The 24,873-nt window shown below is 39.6% G+C and overlaps 1 protein-coding gene across 9 annotated transcripts in view; it reads right to left on the bottom strand.

Moving 5' to 3' along the window:
* LOC149212085 (MADS-box protein SOC1-like) overlaps positions 1-24,873 on the bottom strand; it is a 334,072-nt gene that overhangs the window by 227,401 nt on the left and 81,798 nt on the right. For 5 of the 9 annotated variants that reach the window (XR_016250208.1, XM_089390558.1, XM_089390560.1 and 2 more), the window contains exon 2: positions 2,726-2,831. Coding sequence is in view for 8 of the 9 variants with exons in the window: in XM_089390558.1 (XP_089246684.1) it covers positions 2,726-2,831 (106 nt within the window). In the remaining variant the exon portion in view is untranslated. The remainder of the gene's footprint in view (positions 1-2,725; positions 2,832-24,873) is intronic. The other 4 variants (XM_089390563.1, XM_089390561.1, XM_089390559.1 and 1 more) reach the window with 2 other exon arrangements.

The following is a 24,873-nucleotide window of genomic DNA, read 5'->3' as shown; positions in this document are numbered from 1 at the left end:
TATGCCACTCATTTCTAAAATTTCTCAAAGTTTCTTTTGCAGACATGGGGAGGCGGGGTAATGAATTATTACCTCAAATTTATTTTCCTTTTCTCAAACCAATTCCACACCTTGCATATCCCTTCAAGTCAACTTCATTTTTCTTGGACCCTTCCTGAAAACAAGACTTTTACTCACCTAAAGCATGTCTTTTTTTCAACCTTAGTTTTACGCTTTCCCAACATTCATTAGCCTTTTGATATAGAGTTTAACACTTCCAAGTATGTTATCATTGAAGTCCTATAGGAGGGAAACATCTAGTCACTGATCAATCTAAAATATTATTCAATACAAAGCTATGGTACAATGCCTACACCAAGCAGTTTAGTGAACTCATTCAAATTCTTAAATATTTAAGTAACTAATTGCCAGGAAAGGAGACTTTCCTATATACAAACCATCACCTAATTGTATTTATAAAAACTGAAATTAAGTTATAAGAGCAATCCCGATAAAATGGCCTCACATATTTAATTAATTTAATCTACTAAGTATAGTTTTACGCTTTCCCAACATTCATTAGCCTTTCGATATAGAGTTTAACACTTCCAAGTATGTTATCATTGAAGTCCTATAGGAGGGAAACATCTAGTCACTGATCAATCTAAAATATTATTCAATACAAAGCTATGGTACAATGCCTACACCAAGCAGTTTAGTGAACTCCTTCAAATTCTTAAATATTGAAGTAACTAATTGCCAGGAAAGGAGAATTTCCTATATACAAACCATCACCTAATTGTATTTATAAAAACTGAAATTAAGTTATAAGAGAAATCCCGATAAAATGGCCTCATATATTTAATTAATTTAATCTACTAAGTATAAGAAAGGCACCACCAACATATATTTGATATGATTAATGGTGTTCCTTTTTCTACACTCACAATGACCGTTAAGGTCAAGGTACCAACCTAAGAACTATGGAGAAAACAAAATACTTCAAATCCTTATTTTGGTCCCATGTTATAAGGTAAACAAAATGCCCATTTCATAATTCTAAATTTGTGATGGTTGGTGATACAAATTGACTCAATTGTCTATGCATGCTATAGAAGAGATATTTCACCTCATTAATGGGGTCATGCCTCCACCAATGGAGGTCATTGTGGCATTAACCAAACCTTTTCCCCTTTGTAATGATATTGTCTTCGGTATACCTTGCATAAAAAGGTGACTTCCATTCAAAATAGTTTCATGAACCTAGGAAGTGTATGTTATATCTCTCACAGATTTTCCATTCTTACTTGGCCATGTGGATCAATTTCCTTAGATTTTATCAATGTCAAACACACTATGACCACCTGCCCACATAGTCACTTCCACATAATCACTTCTTGATTGTCATATCTTCATTTTCCAAGATGCTAATATTTATTCTCTATGAAAATAAACTCACTGCCCAAAAACCTACAAATCTATTTCCACTCGTGTTTGGCAAATTTTGGCTTCCTCCTCGCCACAATCTTTAATTATGATTGTGTATTCCTCAATCACTTCTATAAATCTTTCCCATTTTCTTGGTTGTATATTGCAATTTTCCACTTCCTTTCATTTCTAGATAGATGGAAAAACATATGTGGTAAACTACACCCCATTAATACACATCCTAATTCTACCATTTAAATAGATAATGATATGATTATTTTCACATTTAATAGAACAATTATAATATAGTTATTCACAATTCTATGGGTCATTTTCTTGTGATGTATGCTATGATTTTTAGCATGTTGAGACTTGTCACATATTAGTCATGCTCCTCTCTTCTACTTCCCCTCAAAAATGGAAAGAACAACAACACGTTTCTTATTTCAAGACACCCTATTATAGATTGATAACTATGCCTAACATGCTCTTGAACAAGCACTTGCCAATTATAAAGCCTAAAAAGATGGACATTGTGTTGCAACATAGATTAAAGACCTTAGGATATAGTTTGGTTTGATTGTCCCATGCAACATTCGATGAGCCAACAACATCATTTTTTGCAAATTAATTTATTGTTGAAAGTTTTTACATCAAATTCCCTTATTTATTGTAACAAAGTAGTGATGTTTTCAAATCAAACCAAGAAAAATTAATGTTAAACAACATCATCATTTCTCATCAAACAAATTGATTAAGTGCTGAAGGTTTTCACATTAAGTTTCCAAATTGATTAAGTGGTGAAGGTTTTCACATTAAGTTTCCTTATTTATGTGCCAAAGTTGTAATGCTTTCAACTTAAACAAATAAAAATTGAACTGTTGACTTAATAATTAATAGAATTATTTTTTTTTAAATAATTTTTATATTTAAAAAATAAACTAATTTTTTTTAATAATCTTAATTATAAATTAAATCGACCTTATTTTTAATTTAAACGACAAAAATAAACTATTTAATACCAGTAAAAATACTTACTTCAACTTATGGTTGTGCTTTTGGTAATTCTTATTAAGTTCAGTATCAAACATTTCCTATTGAATAGTCATTAACTCTAAATAATGGTTATAAAATAGTCATTTATAATTTTCCAATTAAGTAAAAATTATAAAATTAACACATTATATAGCATGTAAATTTAATCAAAATTCATATATAATTAAATATAAGATCAATTATCATCCGAAGTAAGGAAACATTATATTAGATCTCAGCACTGTTATTTAAAAAAAAATAAAAAATGGAAATGAATTGTTACATTTATATCAAAAGGAGCCGTCACCTGGACATCTTGCTCTTTTGCTGTACTCGTTGTGTTACTTCCTTCTGAAAAATTTTCGTACCGTGCCAACATTTTCTGCATGCTTCACGTGACATAAATATGTAATATATCACTAAGTTATTCAATATCAATTCAATAAATTCATATAAAAAAATAATATATTTCCCCTTCGTAATACACACCGTAAAACATTTCATTCGTTTCTAATTCACTAATTAAGTGTAATCATGTTTTAATCTCAAAATTAACCTAAAATAGAAAGATTGTCTATATATCAATAATGTTTTATCAGAATTTAGATCGTCTCGATGATATATCCACAAAAATATTAATATAGAAATGATATAAAGTTAAGATATTATAAAAGAAAATACGTAGAATAAGGTGGAATAAAAAAAAACATTACTATATTGAAAATTTAATTAAATAGCTAATTTAAATATAAGAGAAGTTGTATTTATAAGTTATATTTATTTGTAAATAATATTTTTTACTTTATTTTTAAGAATATGGTTGTTGAGCTTAATCATTGTTATTGTTGGAGGTACTACACACCTAGGACCTTCATTACTAGCACATGCGAACACTTACTTAGAGCATTCACTGACATGTAAGGCTTCAGCATTGGAATTTTCACCAGATTGACGCCTTTGACTGTCCATGCATGCATGGGACTACATGCAAGATTATTTCTGCATGATTTACTCCCTGATTTGCTCCTCCTTTCACTCCGCCACTGACTAGTTCTCTCCGGAACTTGTTGTAGATGTCGAGTCCTCTCACTGATCACCACTATGGCGCATTACCTTTGAATCTTCACCCAGTGACGCTATATCATGAGCATTGCAACCTATTTTCTGATCAACATAATTCTTTTTGTTCTTTCAATTTTCTTTTAGTGTTTTTGCTCTGCAAAGCTGTGTGTTCAACCTTTACTAGCTAAATTAATCTGTGGAGGTTTTCTAACACATTTACATGGTATCAAAGCCCACAAGTTGCTAAATAAAAGGCGCACCAATACTTTATTTTGCAGGTATTACAGCTTGGAGATCGAAGATCGATAGAAAAATGGAGTTTCCCAAAGCATCAATCCTGACACCGTACAACTATCACGAATGGAAGGACCAAATGGCTTGATACCTTCGTCAGAAAGGGTTGTACAAGATTACCATGGCTGCAAAAGTGGAACCCACTTCAGCCATAGAGAAATCCAAGTACCTCAACCGCATGGATGATGCCCACAGATCCATATGCATGTGCATCTCCCTAGAGTTGCAGTATCATCTATCTGCCTACAGTACTCCCAATGAGATTTGGAAAAAGGTTGAAGAACTCTACGGGAAACAGGATGAGATGAAAGGCCATCTGTTCGAAGTGGAGCTTCTCTCATTGGATGCACAGAACTATGACATAATTCAAGCCTTCTTCACCAAATATAATGATCTATTGCTACAACCCAAGGGTTGCAGAATTGACAAATCCAAGGAGGAGAGTCGCCAAGTTCTTTGTGTCTACATTTCATTCAGTAAGGCTCGCAATAGGTAAATCCTACACTATGCCTTCTCTCAAAGAGTTCATGGAGTCCCTCACTTTTGAGCAAGATAAACTCATTGGCATGGGGAAAATCAAACCTCCAAAAGCGCATGCACTTGCTGTGCATGATGGCAGCCACAATAAAAATCACAGATCTGATTCAAATCAGAAAAATCAGTAGCAAAAAGACAAGGGAAAAGCGCATTCCCATCCAAAGAAGGAAGGGTACACCAAGCCCTTCAATGACTCCTCCGGCTCCAGAAATGAGAAAGGGAAGAAAGGAGACAAATGCACCTACTGTCACCGAGGATTCCATCCAGAATCCTCTTGCATGAAGAAACAAATTGACCAAATGGCAGAAATCCTTCAGAAGCACAACCTTGGGGACCACATCCCTCAGGGCACCAAGAAGAAAACTGAGGATCTGCCACACGGGAAAGGTAACAATTTTCATGCTTTAGTTGCAATTAACTCTTCCCCTGATGCATGGATTATAGATTCTGGTGCATCACATCATATGGTTGTTGCAAAGGAAGTCTATTCCTCTTTGGATGCATGCAAAGGACCTCACATCCTCATGGGAGATGACTCACCTATAGAGGTCACCGGAAAAGGTAGAGTGGAACTTTTACACGGAAGCTTTGAACATGTGCTTCATGTTCCAAAACTTTCGGTAAACCTACTTTCAGTTTATCAAATCACTCATTCCGACACCGGAAAGAGAGTGGAATTCACTCTAGATGCAGTGAACATATATAACCTACATAGCAGCTCCAAAATTGCAACCGGTGAGGTAAACATTGGAGCTAGACTGTATACATTTTCTGAATTTATTGAATCTGAATCCTCCTTATTGCTTACACATGTTGATGATAGTAGTAGGCTTTGGCACGAGAGGTTTGGTCACTTAAATTACAGGTATATGCAGCAGCTAAGCAAGCATGAGATGGTGGAAGACTTGCCAAATATCAATTTCTCCAAAGGAGTTTGTGTCGGGTGTGTCCTTGGCAGACATCCTAGAGAAAAGTTTGACACCGACAAGACTCACAGGGCTTCCTCTCCTCTAGATCTGATCTATAGTGATCTCATGGGGCCTTTTCCTCATCCTTCCATCAACAAAGCAAGGTATGTTCTTACATTTATTGATGATTTCTCATGGTATACTTGGGTGTATCTTCTTAGGGCCAAATCTGAAGTTTTTGCGCACTTTGAAGATTTCAAAGCACTAGTTGAGACACAGTCAGACAGAAAGATCAAAGCCCTCCGTACAGACAATGGGGGGGAATATGTTAACACAACACTTCAGAACCTTTGCCTTGAGTCCGACATATAGTTGCAGCGCACAGTTTCATACACTCCGCAGCAGAACGGAGTCGTTGAGAGAAAGAACCAATCTCTCAAAGAGATGACTTCCTGCATGCCGCATGCTATGTCACTACCTCATAAGCTATGGGTTGAAGCACTTAATTGTGCTAACTACACGAAAAACAAATCTCCTCATAGATATGTCCAGGATCAAACCCCCTTTGAGGCTTGGAGTGGCACTAAACCGGAGGTCACCCACTTCCACGTTTTCGGCTCCCAAGCATGGGCGAGGATCCCCTCTGAAAAGAGAAAAGCTCTTGATCCACAGAGCATTGAGTGCATCTTTTTTGGATACCCTGATGGTGTGAAGGGATACTGACTCCTGATTTCCTCTACGGACAAGCTCATCATTGAGCGAAGTGTCCAATTTGAGGAAAGTCTCTCACATGCACCTCAATTGCCGCATGCAGACACCTTTTATCTACCTCATGACCGAGCTGATGACTCAGTACACTCAGATGCAGATATAGAGCATGCAGATGCCAAGGTAGAGCATGCAGATGCAGAGACAGAGTCTTCAAATACAAATCCAGTGCATGCATATGATGATCCACATCCAAGCCCAGATTGGGCTTCCAGCAATGAATCAACTTCTCCTGTCATAAATCAGAGAACAAGGAACTTAAGTGAGATATATGCACAAGACCACCCAACTGCTAGAAATGATCTTGTGGGGAATAATTCTGATCTACGGAGGACTGGCTTAGAGTTTATTGAGCCTCCTCTTGCCCTCACTACCACTGAACCAACACCATCCCGACATTGTCATTTGGTTCAGTCTTCTGATCCGCAGTCTTATGCTGAGGTTGCTGGGCATCCCTCTTGGGAGTCCGCCATGGAGGAGGAGTACAACTCCCTCCTTGAGAACCAGACCTGGGATCTGGTCCCCCTTCCTTCAGGAAGGAAACTTGTCCGATGCAAATGGGTCTACAGGACCAAGAGTGCTGCAGATGGGCAAATCACCAGACAGAAAGCCAGGCTAGTAGCCAAAGGCTTCTAGCAAGTGCATGGCATTGATTATGATGAGACCTTTGCTCCAGTAGCAAAGATGGATTCCATACGCCTTGCACTTGCCATTGCGGCTGCCCAGGGGTGGGAAGTCCATTAGATAGATGTGAAGAATGTCTTTCTTCACAGAGACCTATCTGAGGAGATCTACAAGGAGCAGCCACATGGTTTCATTCAAGATTCCTCTTTGGTCTGCAGACTGAAGAAGTCTCTCTACGGCGTTAAGCAGGCCCCAAGAGCTTGGTATGCGAACATGGATTCTTTTCTCTTATCACAAAACTTCGAAAGATGTAAGTCTGATCCGAATCTTTACATGCTCAGGACACATGACTCTCTTCTTATCTTAGTTTTGTATGTGGATGATCTCCTGATCACCAGTAGCTTGGCTTCAGCCATTGTTGCAGTCAAGACGACCTTGCATGATAGGTTCTTCATGACGGACATGGGTCCATTACACTTCTTTCCTGGTCTTGAGATCAGCTAGGATGCCATAGGCATCAAACTCTCTCAGGCTAAGTACGCATGGGATCTCCTCGAGAGATTTCACATGACTGACTCCAAGCCAGCATCGACTCCTTTTCTGTTTGGGGTCCGCCTTGAGGATGGAGGTGACACTCCATTAGTTTACAATACTCTCTACCGACAACTAGTGGGGAGCTTATTGTACATCACCCACTCCAGACCAGGTCTCTCATATGCAGTAGGGGCAATTTCGAGATACATGCAGGAGCCACATGAGCCACACTGGAAAGCTACCAAGCACACCCTCCGATATGTGCAGGGCACCATCACCTTCGGGATTCACTATGTAGCAGGCACTGCATTGAATATCCTTGGCTTCACAGATTCTGATTGGGCAGGTGACAACCTTGATCGCAAGTCCACCTCCGGATATTCACTTAGTCTAAGGTCTGGCCCTATCTGTTGGTCGAGCAAGAATCAAGCGGCTATTTCTCTCTCTTCAGCTGAGGCAAAGTACATACGAGTAGTGAACATCACCATTAGGGCTCTGTGGCTACAGCACTTCCTCACTGAGTTGGGCATCCAATTCCACTAGCCCACTGTCATCTAGTGTGACAACCAGAGCACTCTCAAATTTTGCAGTTATCCAGTACAGCGGCATCGGACGAAGCACATAGAGATCCATATGCACCACATCAGAGACTTAGTACATGATCTGGTCATTGATTTGCAGTTCTGTCCTTCAGCAGAACAGACGGCAGACATCTTCACCAAGACATTCACTGAGCAGAAGTTTCACTCCCTGCGCGATTGTCTTGGAGTGACGGACACAGTTGCTTAGCAACTATCTTTTCTTCCTCATTTCTTTTGATTACATTGTATTTTGAGGGGGGGTTTTCCCACGAGGTTTTCCCTCTTTCCTCAATTTTAGTACAAGTTGCACTGTATTTTGGGTAACCTTTGCCCTTAGTTTCCACAGCCCATTTTCTATTTTTCCCCATAGTGGTGTTCAGGGGGGGTGTTGGAGGTACTACACACCTAGGACCTTCATTATTGGCACATGCAAACACTTAGTTAGAGAATTCACTGACATGCAAGGCTTCAACATTGGAATCTTCACTAGATTGGCACCTTTGACTATCCATGCATGCATGGGACTACATGCAAGATCCTTTCTACATGATTTACTCCTTGATTTGCTCCTCATTTCACTCCGCAACTGGCTAGTTCTCTCCGAAACATGCTGTAGGTGTTGAGTCCTCTCATTGATCACCACTATGGTGCATTACCTTGAGATCTTCACCCAGTGTGATGCTATATCATAAGCATTGTAACCTATTTTCTGATCAACATAATTCTTTTTGTTCTTTCGATTTTCTTTTAGTTTTTTTTCTCTGCAAAGCTGTGTGTTCAACCTTTACTAGCTAGATTCATCTGTGCAAGTTTTCTAACACATTTACAGCTATCTTCTTTATTTAGGTTGAAATCCCCACTAGTGATATGATGAGCTTTAATGCATTGATAAATACTTTTGTAAAGAGTTTCACACCTTATGAACTTTTAATAACTATAAGTATAAGCTAGACTGATACCAGGAACCTCACTCTAGCCCTTGGAATAAGTTGAAACTTTATTTCATTATTTGGAAGAAAAATAACAACAATTCAATTTTAAAATTACATTAACTTCTATATTAGTGTATAATTATTATATATAAATTTTTTAATTTATAAATTAGGAAATTCCCTTCTTATAAAAAGTTTATTGGCTTTATTATTAAATTTTGCTCTTCAAAATTTAATAATAACTTAATATTGTATGAAAATTATTTAATATTTATTTTTATTCAATATGTTAATAATAATACTATACTTGATATAATAACAAATTATAATCAATATGTTGATTATAAATGAAATGAATTTTTTTCTAAAATTATCCATAATTATGAGACAAAAGTAAGTCCAACATTGTTCAAAAGCCTTGCAAAGTTACATACTAAAATTACTATATGACAATGCATTGATATTGAAAATTTTAAACTATAGGTCCCATTTGAAAATCATGTGCAGGTAGCAAAGGCAAGTGGACGAGAGACAAAATTACAAAGCAAGCTGAAATGGAATATGATTCAAAGTACCACACACTTCATACATCTAAATTGCAAATCCAAGTCCAAATCTGTTAAGCCCACGAGGCACGGAATGCGATGTGCGACGATTTGGGTGGGCACTCTCGATTAAATGCGACGAGCCAGGTGAGCGACGAGTCGGCGGACGCGTTGGTTGTGATGATTGTTGTGACGATGAGACGAGTTGGAGGAGCGACAAGCTAGGGCGGTCGGCTAAAGGTGCCTGGGGCACAAGCACGACAAGCCAATGAGGAGTCGAAAAACCGAAAGGTTGGAAATTTGGCTAAGTGTGGCAAATTTGCACAGGAGAGCTTATACCGTGCGAAGTTGGGCATGTGGACCCGACGAGTTAGCGACATGGGCGAGCCGACGTGAAGTGTGCGCGACCTCGCCGAATTGGCAGGTCGATCTAAGCAAGCCGACCCATGACAAATCCTTGGGGAGCCATATATATAAGCGGACGCCATGGACAAGAAGGACATCAATCAACACACAAGTTCACAAGAAGTGTGAGCTCAAGAGGAGAAAGCAAGCAAAGGCTCGATGCATAAGACGAAGGCAAGGTGCAGGCGACATTCTGACCAAAGCACGAAGATATGTTAGAGAATGAACCCTCCGACGTCAAAGAGATTGGAGATGCAAGGGACCAAGGTTTGGTAAAAATCTCAGAATTGTAGAAAGATCTTGAAGATGCTCATAATGAGATTGCGGTTCTAAAAAAGGTTTTGGGGCACAACTCAAGTGGAGGAGTGGCTCATGTGAAAGTCAAGGAACCAGACTCTTATGACGGGACGAGGAGTGCAAAAACTCTTGGTAACTTTCTATGGGACATGGAACAGTACTTGGAGCGTTTGGGGATGTCCGATGAGGAAACCAAAGTCAAGGTAGCTGCTCAGTTCTTGACGAAGGATGCTAAGATGTGGTGGTGAAGGAAGATGGACCACATTGCCAGTGGCAATGCTGCAGAGATCACTTCATGGGATGAAATGAAGAAGGCTTTGCAAACTCATTTTAGTCCACAAGACGAAACATGGGATGCAAGGATGAAGATAAAATATATAAAGCAAACAGGGAGTCTACAAGCTTATCAGCGAGAGTTCTCAAGTGCAGTTTTGGAACTTCCAGATATGGCGGAGAGGGACAAGGTATTCAATTTTATCATAGGATTGAAGCCTTGGGCATGCAATGAAGTGAAGAGGCAAAAGATAAAAACACTTGAAGAAGCATTTGCTGCTGTGGATCGCTTGGTAGAACACTATGATGAAGGAACCGAAGAGAAGAAGAAAAAGACTGACAAGCCAAAAGAGAAGTCTACAAAGGAGGAGCCTTCGAGATCGTATGATAAGACGAAGACGAAGAAACCGTTGAAGTGTTGGATATGTGAGGAACCACATATGGTGAAGAATTGTCCTTCAAGACCAAAAATGGTTGTGATAGCACAATCCAATGCAAAAAAGAAAGAGCAAACATAAGTTGGGGTCATGTAGATTCTAGGAGTTGCGGGAGCTATGGAAGCGGTCTCACAAAGAGATCCAGAAAGAAACAAGTTAGAGTATGCTGAGATGAGAGTTGGGAGTGATGCTGTACTCACTATGGTGGATAGTAGGGCAACTCACAACTTCATGAATGAGGCAACTGTGAGAAGGATTGGATTGAAGTTTGTACCAGTGCAGGCACAAATGAAGGCAGTGAATTCTCCTCCAGATTTTGTGATCGGTGTAGCTAAGAGAGTGGATGTGACACTTGGTGAATGGACAGGGAAGGTTGATTTCACTGTGGTGCGAATAAATGACTACGACGCTATACTGGGAATGGAGTTTATGAAGCAATTTGAAGCTATGGTAGTTCCCCATATGAAGAAACTGTACATTTACGATGGACGAGAGGATGTACCTATTGGTGTTCCAACCGTAGGAGTTACAAAGGTCGAGTGTAAACTGACAACAATGAATATGGAGGATGACAAGCGAGATGAAGAGGTATATAAGCGATTGTATTTTGTAGAGACAAAGCTTATGGAACAATCACAGGTTATCCAAACATTGTCTGATAGTATCTTGGATCTATGAGGGAGGTTAGATTTAGTGGAGATGGATGAAGATGAGGATGAGGATGTTAGACCGAATGTTTAAATGAAGGATCGGGAAGCATACTTGCAGAGATTAGAGGTCGAGGATCTTGATAGATGGACTGAGTTGATCAATGAGGAAGAGCCTTCAGGCTCTACTTCCTCCTTATCTTCTTAGACTATCATGGAGATGAGGCTCATTGTTAGCTGCTCATGGCAGTGAGTCTCCAACATTTTGAGCAGGCATCTAGGGGTGAGATGACACAAATTGATAGGTAGCATGTAGTGGAGAGTCATGATGATGCAGGAGCATGATTTATTATGGAGGTGATGCATGGTTGGATTAGCTACCCAACTAGTCACCAACATGAGGGGTACCAACACATGATTTCTTGCAGAGTTTGGCATATCTATGGCATGAGGCAGGTCGAGAGGTGGACACATCTGGATTACCCATACACACATTTGTGTGGTTTAACAGTCTTGGTGATGGTGATTGCCGGGATGGAGAGTTGTCAAGGACGACAACCATTTAGAGTGGGGGAGTATGTCAAGCCCATGAGTCACAGAATGCGATGTGCGACGGGTTGGGTGGGCGCTCTCGGTTAAATACGACGATCCAAGTGAGCGACAAGTCGGCGAGTGGGTGCGTTCATTGCGACTATTGTTGTGACGATGGGACGAGTTGGAGGAGCGACGAGCTGGGGTGGTCGGTTAAAGGCACCTGGGGCACGAGCGCAACAAGCCAATGAAGAGTTTAAAAACCGAAAGGTTGGAAATTTGGCTAAGTGTGGAAACTTTGCAAAGAAGAGCTTACACCGTGCAAAGTTGGGCATGTGGACCCGGCAGGGTGGCGGCATGGGCGAGCCGACATGAAGTGTGGGCGAGCTGGACGAATTGGCAGGTCGGCCTTGGTAGACCAAGCCATGAAAAATCTGTGCGGAGGCATATATATAGGCGGACGCCATGGAGGAGAAGGACATCAATTCAACACACAAGTTCACAAGAAGTGCGAGGTCAAGAGGAGAGCGTGAGAAAAGGGTGGACGCATAAGACGAAGGCAAGGTGGAGGTGGCATTCTGACCGAAGCACCGAGCCGAGAAGTAGAGAATGCGAGTTCGGGTCTGGCAAGTTGCAGGTTGGGCACGCTGCCCGACGGGTGAACCATGTTGGGCGTGTGACCCGCAAGGGGCGTGATGCATGATGAGCGAGTTGGGTTGCACGACAAACAAGCTGGGTTGAACTGCGGGTCTACGCCACGACATTTCTGGAGGTGCGGTTGTGGACAAGTCTAAGAGTAATTCTGCGATAGAGCTATGGACACGACTACGAGCGGTCTGTGGTTAAGGCAGGAGCACGGCGAAGCGTTAGAACATTGGCAAGCTGCGAGTGGGTGTCGAGTAGGGCGACACGCCGTGGGAAAAGTTGAACGAGCGTGAGTTTTGGTGAACGGTTGCGAGGGGTGGTATAACCAGTTGGCATGACGAGTTAGTGCAGAGGGCGGTCTGGGGGTCGGTGCCTCTGCCCGACGATTTGGGCAACCCGATCCGGCAAGGGTGGGCACTCCTAAACGGTGGTTCGGGTAAGGCTGCATTGTGCAGGCTGAGTTGCATATTTTGACAAATATTGTGAGAAGGAAGTTAGGGTTCCTCTCTGAAGACTGTAATTGTATATTTTATGAAAGATTGTTATTTTCATTGTGGGGAGACTCATATTCAGGGATTTTCCCCTCCCGTTAAATATTGTATCTACTGTGCATATGTGTAAATGATAATGATGATGAAAGAAGATTAAATTTAATGTTTTCATTGTGTTATGAATGTTAATGCTTAGAAGGTGAAAAATAAACTAAGTATGGAATGTTAGGCGTAGTCCACACTTGAAAGTATTGTTGAAAGCAAATCGGGTGGTTGTGCTACACCTGCCTATGAGCGGTTGAAAGACTACTACCAAGATAGGGGCGTGACAAAATTAAACCTATGGGAGACATGCATAAAATCTTTATATTCTTTGTTAGACTTCCTCAACAACAAAAGTTAAGAGTCAGTTTCAAATGTGTAGTCATCCCTTCCCTTATTATCAGATTTATATTTACGTTGCATTTCCTCCCTCCAGGTACGCCATCCCTAACAATATTCTTATTCTTCCATTGCGTCTGCACGTTCTGCACATATTGGTATTACTAACAACAAAACAGACCTATGGTATTTTGATTCTCAACAGCTAGTGCAAAGTAAGCAAATGTTCTCCCCTTGATTTTGTATGGTAGTCACAGACAATCGCAACTCTCTTATTCTAGGAATTTTTTTATGCTCCCTGGTCCCTTCTTTCCAGCCTACAAGATCGAGGAAAGAAAACATGTAAAATAATGTGGGATAGAAGGAAAATCCAATGCTAAATTAAGTATTTAATTAAATAATGAATTTATTATTATATATGGAATCTTATATTTATTTGTGAATCATATTTTTTTCATTTTCCACGGATCCGTGTAGGGGTTGACAGCCACACACATAATAACGGCAACACATCCAGTGCTTCTAGTGCAGTTCTCATAGCACCTCGAGAAGGGATCGAGGGTGTGGCGTCAAGTCCACCACCTCAAGCACTTAAAACTAATTAAGCCCATTCCCAACCCACTTGGCCTTGGCAGCAGTCACCCCCCATTAAATTGATGGAAGCTTACACAATCCAATTCAATTTTGGCTCTCGATAGAAGGAAGGTAATGTTTCAACTTTGTTTTAGACCTCGTCATTCTCTTGTTTTACGGCCATGGTGTGAGAGCGAGGAAGGCTCAATGAAGGAGGGTGTAGGGAAGGCCAATCTCCCCACCCTCCCTAGCATGGGCATGGAGATGAACACTTCGGCGGTGCAATCCTTCACTACTTTAGATGCAGGGTGGCTGAAGTGTTAGAAAAATTTTACAAGGGCAAAGGAGCTCAGAAATAGGTTGCAGCAAAGTAGGCAAAGTCAACTTCAGTTGTGGCAAGGTAAATCTTAGGTTGCGGCGAGGATATTGCAACCACACATGGACTTAATTAAAACATAAATTTTACACACAGCAAAACAGAGTAAAACAAAGGAGGTTGTCGTAAATCTACTTGCGAAGGATTAATGTCATAACGCAACTAGCCACACTTTATATTATATGTTAAAACATAAAGAAATACATTCGCGTGATAAATGGAGGCTACAGCTCCAAGTGAAAACACAACAAATTTACTGTGATTTACACATCACTCTGTTGTGGAGTAAACTTCTGTAAAACTCCGTAAAACTAGTTTTCACGCGCCTACCAATATTTCCTCAACAATTTTCTCCTCACTACCTCACAGACTCTCACTCTCTAACTTGCCCAACATTACAAATGACTTTTACATCCATATTTATCTCAACATACAAATTTGACATTAATACATGACAGAGAAAATAATTAATATGCAGCATAAGCGATTTTACTTAATAATTGGTTTTCTGACCTTGCAGGTGTTGTGGAGTGTGGGCAACAGTTGTGGAGTGAATGTTTGCCCATATCTATTTAAAAAAAATTATTAAACGCCTTAACTTCTCTCCTGTGTTACGGAATGGTCAGGGTTGTACTTCTGCTCTTACTTCAGTTCTTTTCCCTGCAAACAAAATCGCAACCGTGCAGTGGTTGACTGGGCAAGCATGGTGTTTGTCAGTGTGTTTAAGGCGGTGGTTGGGATTATTATTTCCAACACTCCCCCTTAATCGCAACTGCCGCCATTGATAATTCCCAAACAGTCTCTGAGATAAACAAAACTTTCACGTGCTAATGGCTTTGTGAAAATATCATAAAATTGTTCTTGTGACCTGTAGTGTTGCAACACAATTTCATCATGGTTAATCAACTCTCTGATAAAATGATATTTAGCATCAATATGCTTGGTCCTCTTATGAAAAACTGAATTATTTAAAAATGCAATCGCTGATGTGTTGTCACAGAAAATAGTTGCCGTTCTCTCTTCATCGTGGTGAAGATCCCTCAGCATCCATCTCATCCAAACTGCCTGACATGCTGCTGCTGTTGCAGCGACATATTCAGCTTCTGCTATTGACAGTTACTATTCGCTGCTTCTTGGAGGCCCATGAAATGGCTCCAGAACCCAAATGGAAAACATATCCTGACGTGCTCTTTTCGTCATCGACACTTCCTGCCCAATCACTCTCAGTGTAACCAACCAACTTGAAATCATTTGTTGCGGTGTACAAAACACCATAATGTTTTGTCCCATTGACATATCTTAGAATCCTTTTCGCTGCTTGTCAATGTGTCTCCATGATCCTCGACACCAAACTCACTACATACATTATATCCGGCCTAGTGGCACTCAAACATCAAGTTTCCTATCATGCTTTTGTAGAATGTCGGATTGACATTGCTACTGCAATCTTCTTTGCTTAACTTCAACCCCATGAGAGTTGGAGTTGGTGCAGGCTTGCTGTTTTGCGTCTTAAACCTCTCCAAAATGTCTGCTACATACTTTTCTTGAGAAATAAAAATGCCATTTTCTGTTTTCTTCACTTCTATGCCCAAAAAATACCTTAACAACCCCAAGTTACTCATTTCACATTCATTCTTCATGACTTGTTTGAAATAAGTGATGAGGAAATCATCACTGCCTACAAAAATCAAATCATCTACATATAAGACAACAATAGGAATCTTACCATCACTCTCTTTGATGTAGAGAGTAGGCTCACTGTCACACTTGCAGAAACCATTGTCCAACAAGTAGGCATCTATCCTGTTGTACCATGCGCGCGGTGCTTGCTTCAGCGCATAAAGAGCTTTCCCCAACCGATACACTTTGTCTTCTTGGCATTCTACATCATAACCAGACAGTTACGCAACATACACTTCCTTTTTCAACACTCCATTCAAGAACACTGACTTTACGTCCATTTGATACACTTTCCATTTATGTTGCGCGGAAATCGCCACAACTGTATGCACAGTCTCCATCCTTGCGACTAGCACAAACGTCTCTGAATAATCTCTTCGATGATGCTGCTTGCATCCTTTGACAACTAGCATTGCTTTGTGCCTTTCAATCTTTCCCTCAATGTTCCTTTTGGTCTTATAGACCCACTTCACTCCAATGACTTGTTTTCCTTGCGAAAGGTTCACTAACTCCCATGTGTCATTCTTTTCTATTGCTTCTATTTCTTCCTCCATTTCCGCAACCCATTTTTCTTCCTTGATTGCATTTTCAAAATGGATTGGGTCATCTATATGACAAAACAAAGAAAATAATGAATTCAGACTAGCGCTAATATCAACCTCATCTTTCTCATAAATTTCATTTAGATTTCTGAATTTTGGTCTTCTTATGCTCACTGAATATGGGCTTGACATGTCACTTGGTGTTGCGCTTTGCGGCGTGCTTGGAGAACCACTTGCTTGACTACGCGACGCTGTCCTATTGTTTGTTGATGGTGTTCATTGTTGTCTGCTTTATTGCGATTGAATAGGAGTAGAGGGAGTCATTGTTGAGGAATTACTTGTTGCTATTAATTCCTCTTTGTCCTCATGTGGTATACATTCTTTGACATTGACTATCTTCTCTAAACTTCCATCCCATGCTTCTTCTTCTATGAACTGCACATCTCTATTGATTATGACCTTCTTGGTTGATGGATTGTAGAGTTTGTATGCTTTGGATTCATCACTATATCCAACAAATATACATTTCCCCCCCTTGTTGTCCAACTTCTTCCTCAACTCGTCCGGGACTTGTGCATATGCCACACAACCAAAAACTCTCATGTGAGTGACAATATGCTTTCTTCAACTCCATGCCTCTTAAGGAACTACGTTCTGGAAACTTTTGGTTGAACATCTATTCAAGATATATGCTACATATGCGACAACTTCAACTCAATAATCATTTGGAAAATGCTTTGCCTTCAACATAATCCTTGCCATTTCCATAATGGTAATATTTTTCCTTTCCGCCACACCATTTTTCTAAGGTGTATACCTTGTTGTAAATTTCTTGTGAATTCCATGTTCCCTACAAAAACATAGGAAATCATTTGATATGTATTCGCCACCTCTGCCAGTCCTAAGGACTTTGATGTAGTGTCCACTTTGCTTCTCAACAAGAACCTTGTACTGGTGAAAGCACTCAAACACTTCTCTTTTCCGTTTTAGAAGATACACCCATGTCTTCCTTGTGTAGTCATCTATGAAGGTCAATAGATAATGGCTACCACCAATTGATGGTGTCTGCATTGGTCCACATAAATCTGAGTGGACAATCTCCAAAGGTGCCTTTGCGCTTACTAACTTTCCTACTGGAAATGTCTCTCTATGTTTCTTGCCCAAGATACATCCTTCACATAGGTTGCCCAGTTTTTCTATGAGTGGCAATCCCTTCACCATGCCTTTCTCACAGGGGCTTCACTGAATGAACCTATGACATATCGAGTGCGTTTGTGGCATACTAAACAATACTCCTCATTTGACTACATATTAGAAAACACCTCTAAAAATCACATTAATTAACCCCTTACTAATATGAACCCAATACACCTTACCAATTTAAAAACCCCTACTTTCACTAGATATTGTAGATATCCATTTTTTCATTAACATTTTTTCTACCTCTTTATAATTTTTCATTAACTTTGAGCTCCATTTTTTATACCTGTCAATATAAAAACCCTTTACCCCCTATATATCCTCCAATATATTATGTCATTTTTTCCTCAATATATATCCCCCAATATGAACCCACATGGTATGGTATTGCTCCCCTAGTGAAGCCCCCGTGGCCTTTCGTATGCAGCAAATTCAAACCTCCAAAATTGAGATGTCCAAATCTCAAATGCCATAACCAATTTTCATCTTTGACCACTGCTTGATAGTTTACTTCTGTGACACCTGCATCTTTTCTTCCATCCTCTTGAGAGTTCATTGATAATTGTGCTTGCGCACCTTCTTCTTTCAAATTTGATCTCATCTTTAGGGGAAACATTCTATTGTTTGTCATCTGAACCTTTGCAATCGGTTTTTTGCTTGGAGGCCTATCCAAAATTGTGCACACATCATTTTTGAAGAAGACATTGTAGCCCTTTTTCATGAGCTATCCAATGTTTATGAGGTTATGCTTTAGGCCGGGGGCAAACTAAACATCTGAGATGTACTTCCTCTCTCCCTTCTTTGTTAACATATTAACTCTTCCTTTTCCCATGACAGAGACTTTGCTATCAGTCCCTAATGTCACTTCAGATTTCACACTTTCATCTAGATTGAAAAACATTTCTATGTTCCCTGACATGTGGTTGCTACACCCTGAATCTAGATATCATATATCACTTTGTTTTTCTTGTGGTACATTACAAGCTAAAAACATGTTATCATCGTTCTGATTTTCTTTTGTGAAATTTACATTTGGTTTGTTACTAATGTCATATTCTTTCTACATTCATTTGCATAATGACCATAGTTCTTACAGTAATGACATTGGACTTGAGATTTATCATACCTCTAACCTTGTGCCTGATTTTGGCTTGGGCCTTGACTTGGATTTTTATTGTTGCCCCTTGCACTTGAGCTTGAAGGGTTGCTTCTACAACCTTTGTGTGGGCTTCTTCCTCTTCCTCTAGCATATGATCTTCCTCTGCCTCGACCATGACCAAAGGAAACTTGTGTCTTGAAGGCATGCTCCAATGAGGAGCTTGATGCTCTATTCAATCTATGTTCATGCGAAATCAGTGATGCATGAAGCTCATCCGCTGAGAACTGCGAAAGATCCTTTGTCTCTTCTATGGCCACAATAATGGCATCAAACCTTGCTAGCAAACTTCTCAAAAATTTCTCAACTATTCTTCTTTCTTCAAGTGTCTCACCATGAGACCTGATTTGAGTAACCAACCCAATTACATGTGTAAAAAACGAGTCTACATTCTCAGACTCTTTCATACAAAGTGTTTCAAAATCTCTTCTTAACATTTGCAATTTTGCTATCTTGACTTTTTCCATGCCTTGGTAGGTTATCTGGAGGGTGTCCCATGCTTGCTTGGACTTCGTTGCTGCTGCAACCCTTGGGAAAATACTTTCATGAACTGCTTGGAAAATATAGAACATGGCTTTTGAATCCTTCTTCCTGTTGTCCCTTAACAAATCTCTTTCTGCTTGAGATAAGGCATTGTATGTTGCTACATCTGCTGGTTCTTGAAAACCATTCTCCACCAAATCCCAAATGTCTTGAGACGAAAACATGGCCTTCATTGTTATAGCCCAATAATCATAATTTTTTGCCATTAAACTGAAGTATCTGAGGATTAGTCAAGCTTGTGCTTGATGTTGCCATTTCTGGGTGAAATAAAAATCTTTCTACCTACTGGTAAATATGTTAAAAAACAATCTGCCCTCAAATCAATTTTTAATTTCTAGTAAAAACACTTGTTTTTACATTTACAGAGTTTAACCGCCTCTGATACCATGTTAGAAAAATTTTACGATGAAAAAAGAGCTCAGAAATAGGTTACGGTAAAGTAGGCAAAGTCAACTTCAGTTGCGGCAAGTTAAATCTTAGGTTGCGGTGAGGATATCGCAACCACACAGGGACTTATTTAAAACATAAATTTTACGCACAACAAAATAGAGTAAAACAAAGGAGGTTGTCATAAATCTACTTTGGAAGGATTAATATCATAGCGCAACTAGCCACACTTTATATTATATGTTAAAACATAAAGAAATACATTCGCGTGAAAACACAACAAACTTACTGCGATTTACGCATCACTCGGGTTGCAGAGTAAACTTCTGTAAAACTCCGTAAAATTGGTTTTCACGTGCCCACCAATATTTCCTCCACAATTTTCTCCTCACGACCTCACAGACTCTCGCTCTCTCAATTGCCCAACATTACAAATGACTTTTACATCCATATTTATCTCAACATACAAATTTGACATTAATACATCATAGAGAAAATAATTAATACGCAGCATGGGCAATTTTACTTAGTAATTGGTTTTCCGAACTTGCAGGTGTTGTGGAGCATGGGCAACAGTCGCGGAGTGAATGTTTGCCCATATCTATTTACCAAAATTTATTAAATGCCTTAACTTCTCTGCTGTGTTGCGGAATGGTCAGGGTTGTACTTCTGCTCTGACTTTAGTCCTTTCGCCTGCAAACAAAATCGCAACCATGCAGTGGTTGACTATGCAATCATGGTGTTTGTCAGTGTGTTTAACGCAGTGGTTGGGATTATTATTTCCAACATGAAGCTCAAGCTCAAGAAGTTCACACCCCAGGAGACCACCTTTGGGCCCTACGTAATGTTTTGGGCGGACATTATTGTGATCAAGAAGCCACCAATCTCATTCTTGAGGGTCATGTGTTGGATTTGGAGTATCACCTCCATTATGCAAAGTCGGATTATGGAATTACATGGTTTGGAAACTCCATCAACGCACACAGTCCATGATTCTTTCTTCTGATCTCAAGCTTCAAGAGGCTCCTCACGCTCGGTCGCATAATCCCTCTCCCCAATGTTGCAGTGTCCTTCCCCCAACCCAACACCCCCAAGGATATAAGACAGGAACCGTGTCCCATACAGATCCCCCACCCCCAAGGATATAAGACAAGAACCGTGTCCCATACAGATCCACGACTGATCCTCAGATGGAACAACACATCAGAAAATCAGAGGGGCAGTTCTGATGTTTTGGGGCGACTCCTCTACATTTAGAACTCTATGGGACCGATCTATTGTTCTGGATTTCTGATCTACAGATTCGAAAAGGGATTGTTGCGGATCCATGGAGGTTCGACCACGGATCCACGTAGATCACGAGCGGATCTGAAGGGAGAAGGGTGGGGTGGTTTTGCAGAGGCCCCATTTCTATTTTTTTTCTTTGATTATGTTGGGTTGGGGTTTTTCCCACACTCCCAAGGTGTTTTTTTTATGTTCTTTAGATGGTTCCTAAATGTTTCTTATTTTTTTCTTTGATTATGTTGGGTTGGGGTTTTTCCCACACTCCCAAGGCGCTTTTTTGATATTCCTTAGATTCTTCCTAAATGTTCCCTCATGGTAATGTTAAATTCTTAAAGTAAAAGGGTAAAAATGTTCCCCCATTTTCACCCTTTTACTTCAATTTTTGACATTACTATGAAATGATTCATCATGTTTGAGAGTGGTTCCAGCCTCATTGGACTTTATATGGAGATAATAGAATTTCATATTGTATTCAAAATTCAATACCATATTTTAAGGCTTGGATTTGGTAGTTTCATCAAAATTGGGCAATGTTGACTAACATCCCTAGACGATCAAGGTGGATGCAAAAGATAAACAAGAAGAGAAAAATATGGATTCTAGATGGTTGATGCTGGAATAATTAACCATTGATATAACATAGATATCATATCTATCTTGATTTATGTACAAATATACATATTTTCCTATCTTCTATAAATAATTTAGTATTTTGAATATTTTTTTAATACAAGTGAAAAAAATATAATATATATATAGTAGAAGCTTCTGATGTTTCCCATCAAAAAAAATCCACACTTCATCCTCGCTTCGTGAAACCTTATCTCTACCCGTCAATGTCAGCCTTGTTGTCGTTGCATGAAAAACAGAGTCCTGTGGGTGTGTGTCCTTCGCAACGCACATGTTGCCAGACCAGTGGACGCGTTGTCCAAGTGAGCGAATCCTCTCAACGACCTAGCGAAATTCAAGCTTTTGCCTCCAGATTTTCCGATCTTCCTTTACTCGATGACCTGGACTTCTTCAAGCCATGCTTAGTGGTTGAGGAGGATTCTTTGAAGCACTAAGTTGGCAAGCTCAACCTCTCAAGGTATTGTGTCTATTCGTTGCTCATTGGTCATTCCTCATGCCCTCATTGTTGGTTTTACTTCGTGATGTTTCCATCTCTTCTGTTCCCATGACTCCCTTTTTTAGCAAACAACCTCTCAAGGTGGCCCAGTCTATCATTTATCTTTTATCTTTTTGCTTATTTTTGTGAATTGTGAAGGTAGGGAGGTTCTCTAGTTTCTCGGCAGGTAGCGGAAACCTCCCCAATTTTGTTTTCAATTGGTGTATTTTTTCTCTATTGGTTATCAGGCCAGCACATGTAGAACTCAATAGTTTCCATAATTGCAATTTTTGTACTTCTACTATATATATATATATATATTATTTTTAACAATAACAAAATATAGTTTTAAAATTGAATTAAATTTTAAATTAATATATAATTTCTTCATTTATAAATAAGAGAATAATAGTATTAGGTTTCTATGGTTGAAATTGTTGATTAATAGAGGAAGATCTACACAGTGAAGGATTTCAGTCAACCTTTCAAAAACACAATCTTAGTTCATCTTCCAGACTCAAAAAAAGTGAAGATCAAGAAAAGAAATAAATAGTGGATAACAAGATGTGCTTATTCTAACCCTAATAACTAACCAGAATTAAGACATCAATCTGTGGATGTTTCTCCATTAATCAACAATTAAGTAATTTTTGTCCTGTAAAAATCTTAATGGCTTTATTAATGAAATTTAGAAAATAAATTTTACAAAAATGTATAGTATATTAAATATTTATATAAATAATATTCTATAATATATATATATATATATATAACAAAAACTATTAATTCAATAATAATATAACTTTTAAGTAAAGAAATAGACATTATTTAAATTTTAATAATATATTAAAGTTCCTCATATTTAATGTTCATTTGCGTTTGATATTTTTAATGGTAATACAACCTTGTGTATGATAACCCATAATTATTGATGAAATTAAAATTCTTCTAAAATGATCCATAATCATCAAACAAAAAAAGTTCTATATTGTTCAAAACGTTCTCCTTTGGTAGCTAAATAGCCTTCCAAATTGACATACTAAAAGTTACGATACGACAATGCATTGTTATTCAAACGTCAAACTACAAGTGCCATCCTACAAGAATCGTGTGGGAATCACCTGCAAGCAGCAAAGGCAAGAGGACGGGAGATGCAATGACAATCCGAAACAAGTTGGGATGGAATATGATTCTAAATAACAAAAACTTCATGCAGCGAAATTGCAAATCCAATTTCAAATTGGACCTTGTAAATGTGTTAGAAAACCTGCACAGATGAATATAGCTAGTTAAGATTGAACACACAGCTTTGTAGAGCAAAAACACTAAAAGAAAGTCGAAAAAACAAAAAGAATTATTGATTCAGAAAACAGGTTACAATGCTCATGATATAGCATTACTGGCTGAAGATCCCAAGGTAATGCGCCATAGTGGTGATAAATGAGAGGACTCGACCCCTACAACAAGTTCCGGAGAGAACTAGCCAGTTGCGGAGTGAAAGGAGGAGAAAATCAGAGAGTAAATCATGCAGAAAGGATCTTACATGTAGTCCCATGCATGCATGGACAGTCAAAGGCACCAATCTGGTGAAGATTCCAATGTTGAAGCCTTGCATGTCAGTGAATGCTCTAACTAAGTGTTCGCATGTGCTAGTAATGAAGGTCCTAGGTGTATAGCACCTCCAACACCCCCTTGAACACCACTATAGGGAAAAATAGAAAATGGGCCATGGCAATTAAGGCCAAAGGTCACCCAAAATACAGTGAACTTGTACTAAAATTGAGGAAAGAGGGAAAACATCATGGGAAACCCCCCCCCCCCTCAAAATACAATTTAATCAAAAGAAAAGAGGAAGAAAATACAGTTGCTAAGCAACTGTGTCCTTCACTCCAAGACGATCGCGCAGAGGGTGAAACCTCTGCTCAGTGAATGTCTTGGTGAAGATGTCTACAGTCTATTCTGCTGAAGGACCGAAATAAAAATCAATGCCCTGATCATGTACTAAGTCTCTGATGTACTGCATATGGATCTCTATGTGTTTCGTCCAGTGCTGCTATACTCGATCCCTGCAAAACTTGAGAGTGCTCTGGTTGTCACACCAAATGACAGTGGGTTGGTGGAACTGGATGCCCAACTCAGTGAGGAAGTGTTGTAGCCACAGAGCCTGAATGGTGATGTTGACTACTCCTCTGTACTCAGCCTCAGATGAAGAGAGAGCAATAGCCGCCTACTTCTTGCTTGACCAATAGATAGGGCAAGACCCTAGACTGCGTGAATATCCAGAGGTGGACTTGCGATCAATGTTGTCGCCCACCCAATCAGAATTTGAGAAGCCAAGGAGATTCAATGCAGTGCCTGCTGCATAGTGAATCCCGAAGGTAATGGTGCCTTGCACATATCGGAGGATGCGCTTGGCAGCTTTCCAGTGTAGCTCCTGCGCCTCCTACATGTATCTGGACACTTCCCCTAGTGCATATGAGAGATCTGGTCTGGAGTGGGTGAAGTACAGTAAGCTCACCACTAGCTGTCGGTAGAGAGCACTATCAACTAATGGAGTGTCACCTCCATCCTCAAGGTGGACCCCAGAGAGAAAAGGAGTCGGTGCTGGCTTGCAGTCAGTCATGTGAAATCTCTCGAGGAGATCCTGTGCATACTTAGCCTGAGAGAGTTTGATGCCTGTGGCATCCTAGCTA

The sequence above is a fragment of the Pinus tabuliformis genome, chromosome 1_1 (genome assembly GCF_031772625.1).
Source record: "Pinus tabuliformis cultivar Carrire ecotype Pingquan chromosome 1_1, CPIR1, whole genome shotgun sequence".
NCBI classification, from domain to species: domain Eukaryota; kingdom Viridiplantae; phylum Streptophyta; class Pinopsida; order Pinales; family Pinaceae; genus Pinus; species Pinus tabuliformis.
Note: the sequence above shows the minus strand (reverse complement) of the source record. Positions and strands in the feature narration are given on the sequence as shown.